This window comes from Phyllobates terribilis, unplaced genomic scaffold (genome assembly GCF_046119375.1).
Source record: "Phyllobates terribilis strain yellow unplaced genomic scaffold, ASM4611937v1 Scaffold_1__5_contigs__length_1240528914, whole genome shotgun sequence".
NCBI classification, from domain to species: domain Eukaryota; kingdom Metazoa; phylum Chordata; class Amphibia; order Anura; family Dendrobatidae; genus Phyllobates; species Phyllobates terribilis.
In genome coordinates, this window is record NW_027362761.1 from 36627619 (window position 1) to 36645168 (window position 17550).

The 17550-nt window shown below is 44.9% G+C and overlaps 2 protein-coding genes across 4 annotated transcripts in view; one reads left to right on the top strand and one right to left on the bottom strand.

Annotated features, from left to right (window-relative positions):
* The window catches only part of SUGP2 (SURP and G-patch domain containing 2), a 31070-nt gene extending 25366 nt beyond the window's left edge, over positions 1-5704 (bottom strand). For all 3 annotated transcript variants that reach the window (XM_073661030.1, XM_073661031.1, XM_073661025.1), the window contains exon 1: positions 5618-5704. The gene's annotated coding sequence lies outside the window, so the exon portion shown is untranslated. The remainder of the gene's footprint in view (positions 1-5617) is intronic.
* Positions 5705-5870: 166 nt separating this feature from the next.
* Positions 5871-17550, top strand: part of ARMC6 (armadillo repeat containing 6) — a 44125-nt gene continuing 32445 nt past the window's right edge. Inside the window, exon 1 of the mRNA XM_073651569.1 lies at positions 5871-5979. Within this exon, the coding sequence (XP_073507670.1) occupies positions 5875-5979 (105 nt within the window). The 5' untranslated portion in view covers positions 5871-5874. The remainder of the gene's footprint in view (positions 5980-17550) is intronic.

The following is a 17550-nucleotide window of genomic DNA, read 5'->3' on the forward strand; positions in this document are numbered from 1 at the left end:
TTGGTCTCATCACTCCAAATTACCTTGTTCCAGAAGTTTGGAGGCTTGTCTCTGTGCTGTTTGGCTTATTGTAGGCGAGATACTTCGCATTTGTTCAGTAATGGCTTTCTTCTGACGACTCGACCATGCAGCCCATTTTTCTTCAAGTGCTTCCTTATTGTGCATCTTGAAACAGCCACACCGCCAGTTTTCAGAGAGTCCTGAATTTCAGATGATTTTATTTGTGGGTTCTTCTTTGCATCCCGAACAATTATCCTGGCAGTTGAAGCCGAAATTTTTGTTGGTCTGCCTGACCGTGGTTTGGTTACAGAGCCCCTGATTTTCCATTTGTGAATCACAGTTTGAATGCTGTGGACTGGCATTGTTAATTCCTTGGATATTTTTTTTGTATCCCTTTCCTGTGTTATACAGGTCAACTATCTTTTCCCGCAGATTCGTTGACAATTCTTTTGCTTTCCCCATGACTCACAATACAGAAACGTCAGTGGCTGGATGAAAGATGCAAGAGTCTGTCTGGATCCCAGAAACTCACTCAGCTTTTATGCACACACACTGATTACAAGCAAACAAGTCATAGGTGAGGATGTTACCTTTAGTAGCCATTCAAACCCATTTGCGTCAAATTCTGTGCATGTTATCAGGCCAAAATCACCAGGGTATATGAACTTGTGATCAGGGTCATTTGGATGTTTTTGGTTGTCATTAAGAGAAAACACAGTAGTTTGACAATAAATGGCTTCACCCAACCAATAACCATGAGTGGAGAAAAAGTTTTTTAAGCTATCATTCATATTCTCTGAAACAAGGCCAAGAAAGGAAAAATTCTGCCGAGGTATGTAAACTTTTGAGCACAACTGTATGTATGAAGAAGATAGATATATTCTCTCATATATATATATTTATAAAATCTCTATCTCTCAACAGCATTAACATACTCAGCATATGATTACAATGAGGTCTTGTTATGTCAACTTAAATGGTTAAAATCAGGAAGTACCTTACTTATAAACTTTGCAATTTACCTCTTATTAAAAATCCTCTCCACTTTCAAGAATAGAGGAATTCATTCTATTGTCGACTGATCATTGTTTAGGTTAGTGGGGCCAGTTTCGTAGACAATGAGAGCATGCTTGCAAGCTGTTAGCTATACAGTCTGCAAGTGCTACTCTGACAATGGCCAGATCGCTGGATACGAGTAGCTACTGTGCCCTGCACTGCACTGATACTGCCGGGGCAAAGCAGCATCGGAGAGGCTACAGTTTGGACATCGATGCTTTAGGTGTGAGCTGTTAAACTTCAGGAGCACAAGAAAGAAGACATGGGCTGTGTGCCCACGATGCGGATTTAATGCATTTCCGGGGCGCCATCTCCGCCACGAAAAAGCAATAAAAACGCTTGTTAAGTTGTCTGCCATGTTTCCCAATGATAATCTGCGGAAATTTCTGCTGCGGATTATCATTGCGGAAAAATCCGCAGCATTACCATTTCTTGTGCATAATCGGGCTGAAATCGCCGAAATTGACTTGCATTGAACCGCATAACATCCGCATGTATACATGCGGATGTTATGCAGTTCAATGCGCGGATGGTACCCGGGTCTGGAGAAGAGGAGACTCATCTGACCCGGGTACCATTAGTATAAAAAAAACAAACACATTATACTTAGCTCTCCGGTGGCGTGCTCGGTCCTCTGCGTCCTGTGGTGTTCTGAAAGGACCTGCGGTGATGTCATTTAGTCATGTGATGGTCGCATGACCTGTCACATGACTAAATGACACCACCGCAGGATGCCGAGAACAGAGCACGACACCGGAGAAAGAGACCGGGGGCCGCCGGGAAGGTAAGTATAATGTATTTTTATTTTTTTAATATTGATGCTGCATTTACAGCATCATAGCTTGGTCACACAATATAAATCCATACCAGTTTATATTGTGTGATCAACTTTTCCAACTGATGCTCAAAATTCACTTGGAAAAAGTGCTTGACAAAACGCATGTGGAAAAGCATGCAAAAACGCTGCTCCCTGGCAGGAAAAAAAAAATCATTTTTTCTGCCAGAGAGATGCAGAAACGCTCAGGAAAAATCTGCATCAATTCGGCATTGTTGGCACATAGCCTTAACTTGACCCTCAACTACACTGCTCAAAAAAATAAAGGGAACACTTAAACAGAATATAACTCCAAGTAAATCAAACTTCTGTGAAATCAAACTGTCCACCTAGGAAGCAACACTGATTGACAATCAATTTCACATGCTGTTGTGCAAATGGAATAGACAATAGATGGAAATTATTGGCAATTATCAAGACACACTCAATAAAGGAGTGGTTCTGCAGGTGGGGACCACAGACCACATCTCAGTACCAATGCTTTTTGGCTGATGTTTTGGTCACTTTTGAATGTTGGTTGTGCTCTTACACTCGTGGTAGCATGAGACGGACTCTACAACCCACAGAAGTTGCTCAGGTAGTGCAGCTCATCCAGGATGGCACATCAATGCGAGCTATGGCAAGAAGGTTTGCTGTGTCTGTCAGCGTAGTGTCCAGAGGCTGGAGGCGCTACCAGGAGACAGGCCAGTACACCAGGAGAAGTAGAGGGGGCCGTAGGAGGGCAACAACCCAGCAGCAGGACCGCTAACTCCGCCTTTGTGCAAAGAGGAACAGGAGGAGCACTGCAAAATGACCTCCAGCAGGCCACAAATGTGTATGTGTCTACACAAACGGTGAGAAACCGACTCCATGAGGGTGGTATGAGGGCCCGACGTCCACAGATGGGGATTGTACTCACAGCCCAACACTGTGCAGGACACTTGGCATTTGCCACTGAACACCAGGATTGGCAAAGTTGCCACTGGCGCCCTGTGCTCTTCACAGATGAAAGCAGGTTCACACTGAGCACATGACAGACGTGACAGAGTCTGGAGACGCCGTGGAGAGCGATCTGCTGCCTGCAACATCCTTCAGCATGACAGGTTTGGCAGTGGGTCAGTAATGGTGTGGGGTGGCATTTCTTTGGAGGGCCGCACAGCTCTCCATGTGCTCACCAGAAGTTGCCTGACTGCCATTAGGTACCGAGATGAGATCCTCAGACCCCTTGTGAGACCTTATGCTGGCTCGGTTGGCCCTGGGTTCCTCCTAATGCAGGACAATGCCAGACCTCATGTGGCTGGAGTATGTCAGCAGTTCCTGCAAGATGAAGGCATTGAAGCTATGGGCTGGCCCGCCCGTTCCCCAGACCTGAATCCGATTGAGCACATCTGGGACATCATGTCTCGCTCCATCCACCAACGTCACGTTGCACCACAGACTGTCCAGGAGTTGGAGGATGCTTTAGTCCAGGTCTGGGAGGAGATCCCACAGGAGACCATTCTCAACCTCATCAGGAGCATGCCCTGGCGTTGTAGGGAGGTCATACAGGCACGTGGAGGCCACACACAATACTGAGCCGCATTTTTACTTGTTTTAAGGACATTACACCAAAGTTGGATCAACCTGTAGTGTGTTTTTCCACTTTAATTTTGGGGGTGACTCCAAATCCAGGCCTCCATTGGTTAATAAATTTGATTTCCATTGATGATTTTTGGGTGATTTTGTTGTCAGCACATTCAACTTTGTAAAGAACAAAGTATTCAATGAGAATATTTAATTCATTCAGATCTAGGATGTGTTATTTGAGTGTTCCCTTTACTTTGTTGAGTAGTGTATTTTGCAGTGATATCATCCTGCCTTTTATTCACACGATCGCAGCAGCCGATCACTAGCACTGCGCCATACAATAACTAGCTGCAGCCATCATGTAACTCCTGCAAAATCAGTGAGCAATGACCCAAAACGAAGTGTTGGGGCACAGGCACACAGGCTTGTCTTTTAGAAGATAGCATACCTGCACCATTTTTTAAGCTACAGGAAAATGCCAGCTTTGTTTTTCCAGAAGCAATTTTTATTTTTACAGTGAGTTTGCCGCCATATTTTTTTTTTTTCTTCAATTCTACAAATAAGTTAATGGTTCCATAGGAAGCCATCTGAAGAATGGTCAGATCAGTTGTTTTAGCCATGTCACGGACTTTTGAAGCCTGAAATGGTAATTACAGAAGGTTGAACACAGCGTATTACAGATCATATGGTCATGACTTTTAGAGCTTACAGACAGCTTTTTAAGGTTCATTCCTGACAGAATCCAGCTGAAAGACGCAGTGTGCACATACTTTAAGGTCTATGCACATCAAGTCCTGTTAGTTTTTGAGGAGGATTTCAAGAGTTTCCACTCAGTTTGTGCTCCAAAATCTCTGACATACCCTGAGACTAAGCTCCCATGGTGAGCTTTTGATCTTGCAGAATTTCTGCACCTATTTAAATTAGGTTACTTGTGTTTTTTCTTTGCTTTCGAGAGCTTTTCTTTTTATCGCTGTTTTTGTCTGTTTGGCGTGTTATGCTGTAACTACAGCTGCTAGTTTGATACTTCCTGGTTTTTTTTGCTTTGACAAAACTTTATTGACATACATTAACACGGATTACATGCATTTTTATGCGTTTTCACTATGGAAACGCAAGAAAGACACGTGCGTCTTTACCTTCGGAATGTCCGCATCTAATTCAAGTCTATGGGTAAACTCTGCGTACCGCAAGAGAAATTTACATGCTGCGGATTGGAAAAATGCTCCGCAGGTCCAGTTTACGGTGAGTAAACAAGAAGCACAGAGAGCAAGAGATCTCTATAAATCCCCTCCACTTTGCTGGAGCAGTAAGAGGCTGCATTTTTGACACAGCAAAAACAGTGTCAAAACGCACAAAAAGCCTTAGAGATATCCAACTGAGAAGTAATGGTTATGTTACAGTGCTGCCAAGTTTTGTAAAATTAAAGAAAACCCCTCTGTGCTCCATGATGTACTATTAGGTCAGAGGGCTGAGTCACTTCCACTAAGACTGCAAATGTTTAACCACTAAAATGCCCAGTCCCTGACAGCAGCCTTTAGGGGCAATCTTCCAGTTGGATGCCCATTGCCCACAGTGGTGTGCTGATGGGTTGCCATGGCAGCTGGGGGCCTCCATCTTGGTACTCCATTACCTACTGGCTATCCTTCATAGGAGACTGCCAAATAAAAGCCCAAACTCTGCAAGATTGCTATGGTCATAATCATAATGACCTGAAGAATCAGGATATCGGGTGGTGTTTAGCGCACAATGAAGGGATGGGACACTGTAACATGCCCAAGTGTTAGAATGCGCCAACCGTTTGGGCTCTCTATACGCCCTTTTCTGTTCCCCATGCCCCAGTCAGACCCACACTTGGTATGCACTGCGATGCCTTCTTAGAATTAAACTCTACACTGCTTTATCAATTTACACACTGACAGCTGGATCTTTTATTGGCAGAAATAGCCAACACCACAGATGGCGATGTGGACGGACACCCTGTAAAGGGTTAAAGCCGTGTGGTCATCATCAGCATAGGTAACGCGAATTGGTGAGGGTGGGCCGCAGCTTTCACCCATAGGGTTCTGCCGGTCACACTAGTGATAGGACCCATGAAGTAAGGCATGTCAGACCATGAGGGGGTTATGGAGAACCCCCCTAACACACAGCAATACAATGCGAGGCCTAGCAACAAAGCCTTACCTGGCTGCGCCGCACTCCTTGCCGTAACGACCACTTCCTCGTGCACACTGGCGCGTAGAACTGGCGCTGACGTGATGACGTAGAACGTAGTCCAGTGAGAGACATTTTTATTAAGGGCAAGATTGTAAAAACACTACAAAGTGCTTATAAGAAACCAAATAATGAGACTCTGAGTAAGAAATTCCCTCCGTAACGTTTAACACATCAGTTAGTTACAGTTTAAGCAGTAAAACGTGTTACTTGTTTAACGCCTGGCAATGACGTCACTTCCGGCCCATGGTTGCTGTTATGCCTGGACCCTGGAGACTGCACACGGAGCTCCTGTGCCATACAGAGTGCTCATAGCGGTGGGCATTGTACAGGTACATGCATGGGCTTGCTGTATCCGGTACTGTACGGCTCAGGCAGGCTGCATCCCTTGCAATCAGTGACTGAATGAATGGGCAATGGCGTCAATACACAATGTGCCCTGCTGAGGCATCAGTGAGGGGGGCTCTGCCGCTGTTCCTGATGAGGATCCTGCGGGCAGGTTGTTAGTGATTTACAGTCAGTCTGATATGGCAGATAACAGGGAACAATAGAGTGTAGCCAGCTGTGCTGCAGATGGGAACATCCTGTGAAATGGTGGCCAATTCCATGTGGTCTTCACCTGAGATTCCACAGTGGATTATTGAAGTGGGTGAGATTTCACAGACTGGTAAGTCCCCAGCACATCAGTTCTGTTGCACATTGATGACCGAATTGTTGTGGATTTCCCCTTATTGATGCATGGGTTGCCGTCTGATCCATAGCAAAATCGACAGTATGGACCTTAAAGGGGTTATCCGGGACACGTAGGATTTGTCAGGGTCTGATGTGGAACCCTAACAGTGTACAATGTACGGTATTCACTGTTGGGGGATGTGCACACTGTCTTTTTCAGGTGGAATCTGCCTAGAACCTGCCTGAAAAAGTGCTGAAAAAACGCCAAAAAGAATGAACTTATACACCACAATGTCAGAACGACTTGCTGTGCATATGTTTCGCCTTTTGTAACTTCTTTTATCTGGTTGAGGCTTTGAAAGCTGAGACGTGACTAAAAGAAGTGACCTGACTATTCTTACGACTTGGAAGCCACCACTATGTTATTTATAAGATGGAAAAAAGAAGCCGGCGGCTAAGCAGTCACAGGGGCTGCCAAGGAAGACACTTCTGGTGTTTTCCTGAAGTATCTTCTGCTTCAAAAACAATGTGGCTAAGGCCACGGCCCCACTATCAGTATTCGGTCAGTATTTTTTCTCAGGAGTGGGAGCCAAAACCAGTTGAGGAACAGAGAAAAGGTATAATAGAAACAAGTCACCAATTCTGCATTTATCACCCACTCCTGAGAAAAAATACTGACTAAATACTGATAGTGGGGCGTGGCCTAAGACGACAGTTAATGTTCCCATGTGCTCGTGCCCGTAGGACCCTGCTGTTTCCACACTCCCCGCACTTAGCTTTGTCTCAGCTTCTCTCACCTATCGGCACAAGATTAGCTGTATGCAAAGCATATGGAGGAGCATCTTCAATAGCACAAAAAGTGTGGAAATGGTGCATATCCTAAAAGTGAGACATTTAAAGGGAAGGTATTATTATTATAGCGCCATTTATTACATTGCGCTTTACATGTGAAAAAGGGGTATACATAGCAAAAACAATTACAATAATCTTGAACAATACGAGTCAGCGACTGGTACAGGAGGAGAGAGGACCCTCCTCGCGAGGGCTCACAATCTACATGGGATGGGTGAGGTTACAGTAGGTGAGGTTAGAGCTGGTCATGCAGCGGTATGGTGGAGCGAGGGTTACTGCAGGTTGTAGGCTTGTCGGAAGAGGTAGGTCTTCAGGTTCCTTTTGAAGGTTTCCATGGTAGGCGAGAGAGTCTGATATGTTGGGGTAGAGAGTTCCAGAGAAGGGGGGGATGCATGGGAGAAATCTTGTATGCGATTGTGCGAAGAGGAGATAAGAGGGGAGTAGAGAAGGAGATCTTGTGAGGATCGGAGGTTGCGTGCAGGTAAGTACCGGGAGACTAGGTCACAGATGTATGGAGGAGACAGGTTGTGGATGGCTTTGTATGCCAAGGTTAGGGTTTTTTAACTGGAGTCTCTTGGTAATGGGGAGCCAGTAAAGCGATTGACAGAAAGGAGAGGCCAGGGAATAGCAGAGGGACAGGTGAATTAGTCGGGCAGCAGAGTTTAGGATAGATTGGAGGGGTGCAAGAGTGTTAGAACGGAGACTACAGAGCAGGAGGTTGCAGTAGTCGAGGCGGGAGATGGTGAGGGCATGCACTAGTGTTTTTGCAGATTCGTGGTTGAGAAATGTTCGGATCCGGGAGATATTTTTGAGTTGGAGTCAGGAGGAAGTGGAAAGGGCTTGGATATGTGGTGAAGGAGAGATCAGAGTCCATGGTTACCCCAAGGCTGCGAGCTTGAGGGACTGGGGAGAGTGGGCAGCCATTGACTTTGATAGATAGGTCAGATGGGGGGGGTTGAGTGAGGTGGTGAAAAGATGATGAATTCTGTTTTATCCATGTTAAGTTTTAGGAATCTAGCAGGATGAAATAGCGGACAGACATTGTGGGATTCTGGTTAGCAGGGAGGTGATGTCGGGTCCAGAGAGGTAGATCTGTGTGTCATCAGCATAGAGGTGATACTGAAAACCGCGAGACTCTATGAGCTGTCCCAGGCCGAAGGTGCAGATGGAGAAGAGCAGGGGCCCTAGGACTGAACCTTGGGGGACACCGACAGATAGGGGCTGAGGTGAGGAGGTGGTGTGTGAGTGGGAGACACTGAATATCCTGTCTGTTAGGTATGAGGAGATCCAAGATAGAGCCAAATCTGTGATGCCGAGAGATAAGAGAACCTGTAGTAAGAGGGAATGGTCCACTTTTGAAGGCAGATGACAGGTCCAGGAGGAGGAGGACAGAGCAGTGCCGCTTCGATTTGGCGGTTAGTAGGTAGTAGTTGATTTTAGTCAGGGCGGTTTCAGTGGAATGGTGTGGTCGGAAGCCAGATTGTAAGCAGTCAAAGAGGGAGCAGGAGGAGAGTTGGGAGGACAGTTAAAAATGGACATGTTGTTCCATTAGTTTTGAGGCATAGGGGAGAAGTGATATGGAGTGATAGATGTCCACAGAGGATGGGTCAAGGGAGGGCTTTTTGAGGATGGGTGTGATCGAGGCATGTTTGAAGCATGAGGGGAAGACCCCAGCTGTTAGTGACAGGTTGAAAAGGTGGGTTAAGGTTGGGATGAAGACTGTGGTAAGGTTGGGGATGAGGTGGGACGGAATTAGGTCAAGTTCAGAGGTGGTGAGGTGTGATTTGGAGAGTAAAGCGGAAAGTTGATCTTCCGTAATGGTGGAGAAGCTGGTTTTGGAGGAGGAGGATTGAGTAGATATGAGGAGGGGCTGTGGGGACTTTGGGCAAAAGCTTTGTCTGATGTTGTCAATCTTCTGTTTGAAGAATGAGGCAAAGTCTTCGGCTGAGATGAGAGGAGAGGGAGGAGGCACTGGGGGACGGAGGAAAGAATTCAAAGTGTTGAATAGCTGTTTACGGTGGTGGGACAGGGAGGATATGAGAGATGAGAAGTATGTTTGTTTTGCTGCAGTGAGTGTGGACTTGAAGGTCGTGAGGGACTGTTTGAATGCAATGAAGTGCTCATTGGAGTGATTGTGCGAGCTTTGGTATGTGTGAGAGGGTCGACCGAATTGAGAGCTGCGGCTGTTGTGGTGTTGTATAAAGCTCCAGCAGCATCTGCATTGTGTAAGCTACTAATGTCTGTAAGAGGGAGGAGGGATTCAGAGAGTGAGTGTAGATCAAGGTGTTTAAGATTTCTGCGAGGGTGTGCAAGTTTCTGGAGTGCGGATTGTGGCCTTGGAGAGGAGAGGGAAGAGAATGTAAGTAGGTTGTGGTCAGAAAGAGGGAGAGGTGAGTTAGAGAGGTTTGATAGGCAACAGAGGCGGGTGAAGATGAGGCCCAGAGTGTGGCGATCTTTGTGAATGGCTACGGAAGACCATTGAGTGAGGCCGAAGGAGGAAGTGAGGAATAGAAGCTTAGAGACAGCTGAGAGGGAAGTGTCAATGGGGATGTTGAAGTCACCCATGATGATAGTGGGGATGTCAGCAGAAAGGCTAGTGAAGTGGTCAAAGAAGGTGGTGGCTGGTCCTGGCGGTAAATAACAGCCAGTTGGAGGGGGAGTAGATGCGCGCACAGTGCACCTCCAAAGAAGGGAGGGCAACGGAGGGTGGCAGTGGAATTGGGGTGAAGGAGCAGTTATCTGACAGGAGAAAGCCAACTCCACCATGCTTTCCAATGTGGTGGGGTGTGTAAGAAAGATGGAATCCACCATACGAAAGTGCAGCTGGAGAGGTTGTGTCAGAGGGGGTGAGCCAGGTTCATTGATGCAGAGGAAGGAAAGTTTATTAGTAATAAAGAGATCATGGATGTAGGAAAGTTTGTTGCAGATGGAGCAAGCGTTCCATAGAGCTCCTGTAAGTGGGACTGGAGAAGCGGGGGCTGGCCAGATGTGTATAAGGTTAGAAGGGTTGCGAGAGTTTGTGATAGATCGTGGGGATGTGGTGAGAAAGGCCAGGATTTGGAGAGATATTGCCAGCTGTGAGGAGGAGCAAGGAAAGTGTTAACAGGTGGGAGCAAGAGAGGGTATGAGATGGCTGTCTGTGTTTGGAGACACAGGATTGTATGTTGAGGTATAGTTTTGAGAAGGAGGTGAGATGGATGGGGAGAATGGAGGGAGAGATGACCAGTTCCTTACTAAGTGTATTAAGGGGGTAGTTGTAAAAAGTGAAGAATTAAGGGGGTGAGAGTGAAATCAAACTGAAACATTGTTTACAGTGTCCAAGTATCCAGTTACCTTCAGTTCCCTTCTGGTTCAATTCTGGTATAATTCATATTTCTACACTTAAGGCGATGGACGCAGACTAAAGTCTATGCAGACAAGTAACTCACAATACATTTGGTACAGAATGCATTCAGGTGTGAAGCAGAGGGGAGTGGTCTGTGCTCATCTTGATCAGCTGATTGAGGCTGAGCCAGATGCTGGATGTTCATGGCAGAATAAACAAGGAGGTCATAAATAAAAGTGGGGTTAGAGCACTGGGTAGTTGAAGAATACACCAAGTGAATGTGAGAGGCAGAGCTAGGGAAGACCACAGCACAGGGAAATCTGGGTGACATACCAAGAGAGTACTGCCAGCAGATGTAGGGGAGAGCAGAGTGTCATCATTGTTAAAGGCTGCAGACCGTTCTGTGCACATGGAAGTGTAAAGGGCTGTCAAATAACCATCTGACATGTAGCCGATCAGCGGTCTTCTAATGGCTGGGTTGGCTAGTGTAAACCCACCCTAACTTGGCGTTACAGACCTCCTGCTCCCCCTCCCATCACAATAAACTTTGCCTAGATTAGACATGCTCAGATAATGCTGATAAGAAATTAAAAAAAATATATATTTTTTTAACCCCTTAATAACATCTGACGTACTAATACGCGTCTGTGCCCTGGGACTTAAGAGCCAGACCCGTATTAGTACGTCATCGCGATCGCGCCCGCACACAGGCTGTGCGGGCGCGATCGCCGCCGGGTGTCAGCTGATTGTCACAGCTGACACCCGGTACTATGTGCAGGGAGCGGTCACGCACCGCTCCCAGCACATTAACCCCCGCGATGCTGCGATCGAAGTCGATCGAAGTCGATCGCGGCATTGCGGGGGCAAGGGGAGGTGATCGGCGATACTCACCTCCTCTTCCGGCTTCCAGCGCAGTCTGCAAAGGCTTCCCGGGTGTTGCCATGACGACCCGATGTCGTCATGACAACATCCGGGTCACCAGAGAGCAGGAAGATTGCTTGGACATGCGCAGTGCATCTCCAAGCAATCTTCACACTGTGCATTTCTGACAGCTTGCATGGCATAGGGATGGTGCTCCATTCCTGTGCCATGCAGGCGATCAGAAAAAAAAAGTGAAAGTCCCAGAGTGGGACAAAGTAATAAAGTGTATAAACTGTGTGAAAGTGGGAAAAAAAAAAAAAAAAAATGTGCAAAAATATTATAAAAAAATAAAAAAAATAATACACCAAAAATAAAAATATAATGTACCCATCAATAAATATTATTATAAAAAAAATTTAAAAAAAACAATAAAAGTACACATATTTGGTATCGCCGCGTCCGGAACAACCTGACCTATAAAACTGTCCCACTAGTTAACCCCTTCAGTGAACACGGTAAAAAAAAAAAAAAAAAAAAACAAGCAAAAAACAATGCTTTATCACCATACCGCCAAACAAAAAGTGGAATAACACGCGATCAAAAAGACAAATATAAATAAAAATGATACCGCTGAAAACGTCATCTCGTCCCGCAAAAAACAAGCCGCCATAGAGCTCCATCAGCTGAAAAATAAAAAAGTTATAGCTCTCAGAATAAAGCGATACTAAAAAATATTTTTTTCTATAAAATAGCTTTTATTGTGTATAAGCGCCAAAACATAGAAAAATAATACAAATGTGGTACCGCTGTAAACGTACTGACCCGAAGAGTAAAGCTGCCTCATCAATTTTACCACACGCGGAACAGAATAAAAAAAAAAAAAAAAAAAACAATTCCTGAATTGTTGGTTTTTGTTTATTCTGCCTCCCAAAAATCGGAATAGAAAGCGATCAAAAAATGTCACGTGCCTGAAAATGGCACCAATAACAACGTCAAGTCATCCCGCAAAAAACGAGCCGTCACATGACTGTCTGCCAAAATCTGGAAAAATTATAGCTCTCAAAATATGGCGATGCAAAAACTAGATTTTACAAAAAATGCGTCTTTTAGTGTGTGACAGCTGTCAGTCATAAAAACCCCATATGATTCTGGCATTGCTGTAATCACACCGACCCGAAGAATAAAGTCGTCTAATCACTTATACCGCACAAGGAACGGCGTCAAAAATAAACTCTTGAGTTAGGATTGGGCTAGGGTTAGGGCTGGGTTTGGGGCTAGGGCTGTGCTGGGGCTAGGGTTGTGCTGGGGCTAGGGTTGTGCTGGGGCTAGGGTTGTGCTAGGGTTAGGGCTGGGGTTGGGATTTTTTTCAAAAGTAAGAAAAAAAGATGACGATATGGCGACTAGTGTTGAGAGCAAGTGCTCGCTACTTGAGTTTGCATCGGGTGCTCTGGTATGCATTTAGTATCGTGGGTATTTGAGTGACATGCTCGAGTCTCTGCCCCATATGCTTCGCGGCCAAAAAACTTTATAGGGATTGCCTGCCATGCACGAGCGATCCCCGCATGTTTTTTTTTGGGTGTCTAATAACCGTGAAACATGCGGAGCAGGGACTCGAGCATGTCACTCGAGCACACGCTGTACATGGTGCATACCTGAGTACCCGATGCAAACTCAAGTAGCGAGCACTTGCGCTCAAGAATAATGAAAACTTATTCAATATGATGACCTAATGTAAACAAATAATGTGCCGTACCTCTGGGTTCAAAATGTTCACTATACACCTTAATAAAATCTTTGAGGGGTATAGTTTCCAAAATGGGGACACTTGTGGGGGAGCTCCACTGTTTAGGCACATCACGGGCTCTCCAAACGCGACATGGTGTCCGCTAACAAATTGAATGGAAAATCGGCTCAAATTGTTAGCGGACGCCATGTTGCGTTTGGAGAGCCCCTGTGTGTCCAAACATTGGAGCTCCCCCACAAGTGACCCCATTTTGGAAACTAGACCCCCCAAGGCACCTATCTAGATGCATAGTGAGCACTTAGAACCCCCAGGTGCTTCACAAATTGATTCGTAAAAATGAAAAAGTGAAAATAAAGCACTTTTTCATTTTTATGAATCAATTTGTGAAGCACCTGGGGTTCCAAGTGCTCACTATGAATCTAGATAGGTGCCTTGGGGGGTCTAGTTTCCAAAATGGGGTCACTTGTGGGGGAGCTCCAATGTTTGGGCACACAGGGACTCTCTAAATGCAACATGGTATCCGCTAACAAATTGAATGGAAAATCGGCTCAAATTGTTAGCGGACACCACATTGCGTTTGGAGAGCCCCTCTGTGCCCAAACTTTGGAGCTCCCCCACAAGTGACCCCATTTTGGAAACTAGACCCCCCAAGGCACCTTTCTAGATGCATAGTGAGCACTTGGAACCCCCAGGTGCTTCACAAATTGATTCGTAAAAATGAAAAAGTGAAAAAAAAAACACTTTTTCATTTTTATGAATCAATTTGTGAAGAACCTGGGGTTCCAAGTGCTCACTATGAATCTAGATAGGTGCCTTGGGGGGTCTAGTTTCCAAAATGGGGTCACTTGTGGGGGAGCTCCAATGTTTGGGCACACAGGGACTCTCCAAATGCAACATGATATCCGCTAACAAATTGTCGGCTCAAATTGTTAGCGGATATCATGTTGCATTTGGAGAGTCCCTGTGTGCCCAAACATTGGAGCTCCTCCACAAGTGACCCCATTTTGGAAACTAGACCCCCCAAGGCACCTATCTAGATGCATAGTGAGCACTTGGAACCCCTAGGTGCTTCACAAATTAATTCGTAAAAATGAAAAAGTGTTTTTTTTTTTCACTTTTTCATTATTACGAATCAATTTGTGAAGCACCTGGGGGTTCCAAGTGCTCACTATGCATCTAGAAAGGTGCCTTGGGGGGTCTAGTTTCCAAAATGGGGTCACTTGTGGGGGAGCTCCAAAGTTTGGGCACAGAGAAGCTCTCCAAACGCAATGTGGTGTCCGCTAACAATTTGAGCCGATTTTCCATTCAATTTGTTAGCGGATACCATGTTGCATTTAGAGAGTCCCTGTGTGCCCAAACATTGGAGCTCTCCCACAAGTGACCCCATTTTGGAAACTAGACCCCCCAAGGCACCTATCTAGATGCATAGTGAGCAGTTGGAACCCCCAGGTGCTTCACAAATTGATTCATAAAAATGAAAAAGTGTTTTTTTTTTCACTTTTTCATTGTTACGAATCAATTTGTGAAGCACCTGGGGGTTCCAAGTGCTCACTATGCATCTAGATAGGTGCCTTGGGGGGTCTAGTTTCCAAAATGGGGTCACTTGTGGGGGAGCTCCAATGTTTGGGCACACAGCAGCTCTCCAAACGCAACATGGTGTCGCTAACAATTTGAGCCAATTTTGCGTTAAATTTGTTAGCGGACACCATGTTGCATTTAGAGAGCCGCTGTGTGCCCAAATATTGGAGCTCCCCCACAAGTGACCTCATTTTGGAAACTAGACCCCCCAAGGCACCTATCTAGATGCATAGTGAGCACTTGGAACCCTCAGGTGCTTCACAAATTGATTCATACAAATGAAAAAGTGTTTTTTTTTTCACTTTTTCATTGTTACGAATCAATTTGTGAAGCACCTGGGGGTTCCAAGTGCTCACTATGCATCTAGATAGGTGCCTTGGGGGGTCTAGTTTCCAAAATGGGGTCACTTGTGGGGGAGCTCCAATGTTTGGGCACACAGGGACTCTCTAAATGCAACATGGTGTCCTCTAACAAATTTAACGGAAAATCGGCTCAAATTGTTAGCGACACCATGTTGCGTTTGGAGAGCCGCTGTGTGCCCAAACATTGGAGCTCCCCCACAAGTGACCCCATTTTGGAAACTAGACCCCCCAAGGCACCTATCTAGATGCATTGTGAGCACTTGGAACACTCAGGTGCTTCACAAATTGATTCATAAAAATGAAAAAGTGTTTTTTTTTTCACTTTTTCATTGTTACGAATCAATTTGTGAAGCACCTGGGGGTTCCAAGTGCTCACTATGCATCTAGAAAGGTGCCTTGGGGGGTCTAGTTTCCAAAATGGGGTCACTTGTGGGGGAGCTCCAAAGTTTGGGCACACATGGGCTCTCCAAACACAACATGGCGTCCGCTAATTATTCAAGCAAATTTTACAATCAAAAAGTCAAATAGCGCTCCTTCCCTTCCGAGCCCTGCCGTGCGCCCAAACAGTATTTTTTCCCCAAATATTGGGTATCTGCGTGCCCAGGGGAAATTGCACATCAAATTTTGGGGTCCATTTTTTCTTGTTACCCCTGTGAAAATAAAAAAAATTGGGTCTAAATTAACATTTTTGTGAAAAAAGTTAAATGTTCATTTTTTTCTTCCACATTCAAAAAATTCCTGTGAAGCACCTGAAGGGTTAATAAAGTTCTTGAATGTGGTTTTGAGCACCTTGAGGGGTGCAGTTTTTAGAATGGTGTCACTTTTGGGTATTTTCTGTCATAAAGACCTCTCAAAGTGACTTCAAATGTGATGTGGTCCCTAAAAAAATGGTTTTGTAAATTTTGTTGGAAAAATGAGAAATCGCTGGTCAACTTTTAACCCTTATAGCTCCCTAACAAAAAAAAATTTTGGTTCCAAAATTGTGCTGATGTAAAGTAGACATGTGGGAAATGTTATTTATTAACTCTTTTGTGTGACATATCGCTCTGATTTCAGGGCTTAAAAATTCAAATTTTGAAAATTGCAAAATTTTCAAAATTTTCGCCAAATTTCCGTTTTTTTCACAAATAAACGCAAGTGATATCGAAGAAATTTTTCCACAATCATGAAGTACAATATGTCACGAAAAAACAATCTCAGAATCAGGGGGATCCGTTGAAGCGTTCGAGAGTAATTACCTCATAAAGTGACAGTGGTCAGAATTGTAAAAATTGGCCCGGTCATTAACGTGCAAACCACCCGCGGGGCTTAAGGGGTTAAAGAAGCACTTTGCCCATCACAGTTTTTCTCCTCTTTATTTATTGTAGTCATCATATTCTATAGCACTGTGTACTTACATTTGCTCATTTTGTCCTTCTACCCAACTAATTCTTCTCTTTGCTCTATGTACTCTATGTAGAAACAGGAAGTCTCTTGTCCCTGCATTTATCATTCCCCCTTCAACCTCTGAACCAGCTGCTCCCTCCTCCCCTACCAGGGACTTTTGCAGTGACTCATGACTAATGCAGTGAAAATTGACCTCCTGTTTCTACATAGAGCTTAGAAGGATTCAGCTAGTCAGTTTTTAATCACATAATGTCATAGACCTAATGGAAAACAGAAGAATTAGCCAGGTAGAAAGGCAAAATGAGCAATTGTAAGTACACAGTGCTATATAATATGAATAATGCAATCTATTAAGAGGATAAAAACTTTGATGGGAGGAGGGCTTCTTTTATATAGCTATATGAAAAATGATGAAAAAAATTTCAATTTAACTGGTTCCCGACCGCCCACTGTAGATAAACGTCGGCGCTTGCTGGGCTCTGTGCAGCGCCGACGTTTAAAAACGGTGGGTGGTCTCGCAGCGCTCAGGACCCCCAGGGTCCTGCAAACGCTGCGATTCCGGTGCAGAGCGTTAGCTCTGACAGGGGACATCATCGGGACCTGATTGGATGAGGTCCCAGTGATGTTAACCCTTTGCTATGTTCTATATGCCGCGATCTATAGTGATCGCGGCATATAGAAGATAGAAGGAGGAGAGGGGGTTGTCTTACTTACCTCTCCGACGACCCCTGATAGCTTCCAGGACCTGGGGTTGCTATGGCAGCTGGAGGTCACATGACCGCCTCCAGATCTGCCATATATGGTGTCCTGCCTGGCTCAGCCTGCAGCTGAAGCCAGGCAGGAGACTGACTGTGAAACAGTCAGCGAAGATCTCATGTAATGTAATACATGTCTATTATATTACATGAGATCAGTGATCAGAAAAATAAAAATTAATGTCCCATACAGGGACTAAGTAAAAATGTAAAAAAAAAGTAAAATAAAAAGTTTTTAAACTGTTAAAAAAAAATCACGAAATAAAAATAAATAAATAAAATATTAAACCAATAAATCGGTATATTTTTATAAAACCAAAAAAAGTACACATATTTGGTATCGCCGTGTCCGAAACAACCCGAGCTAT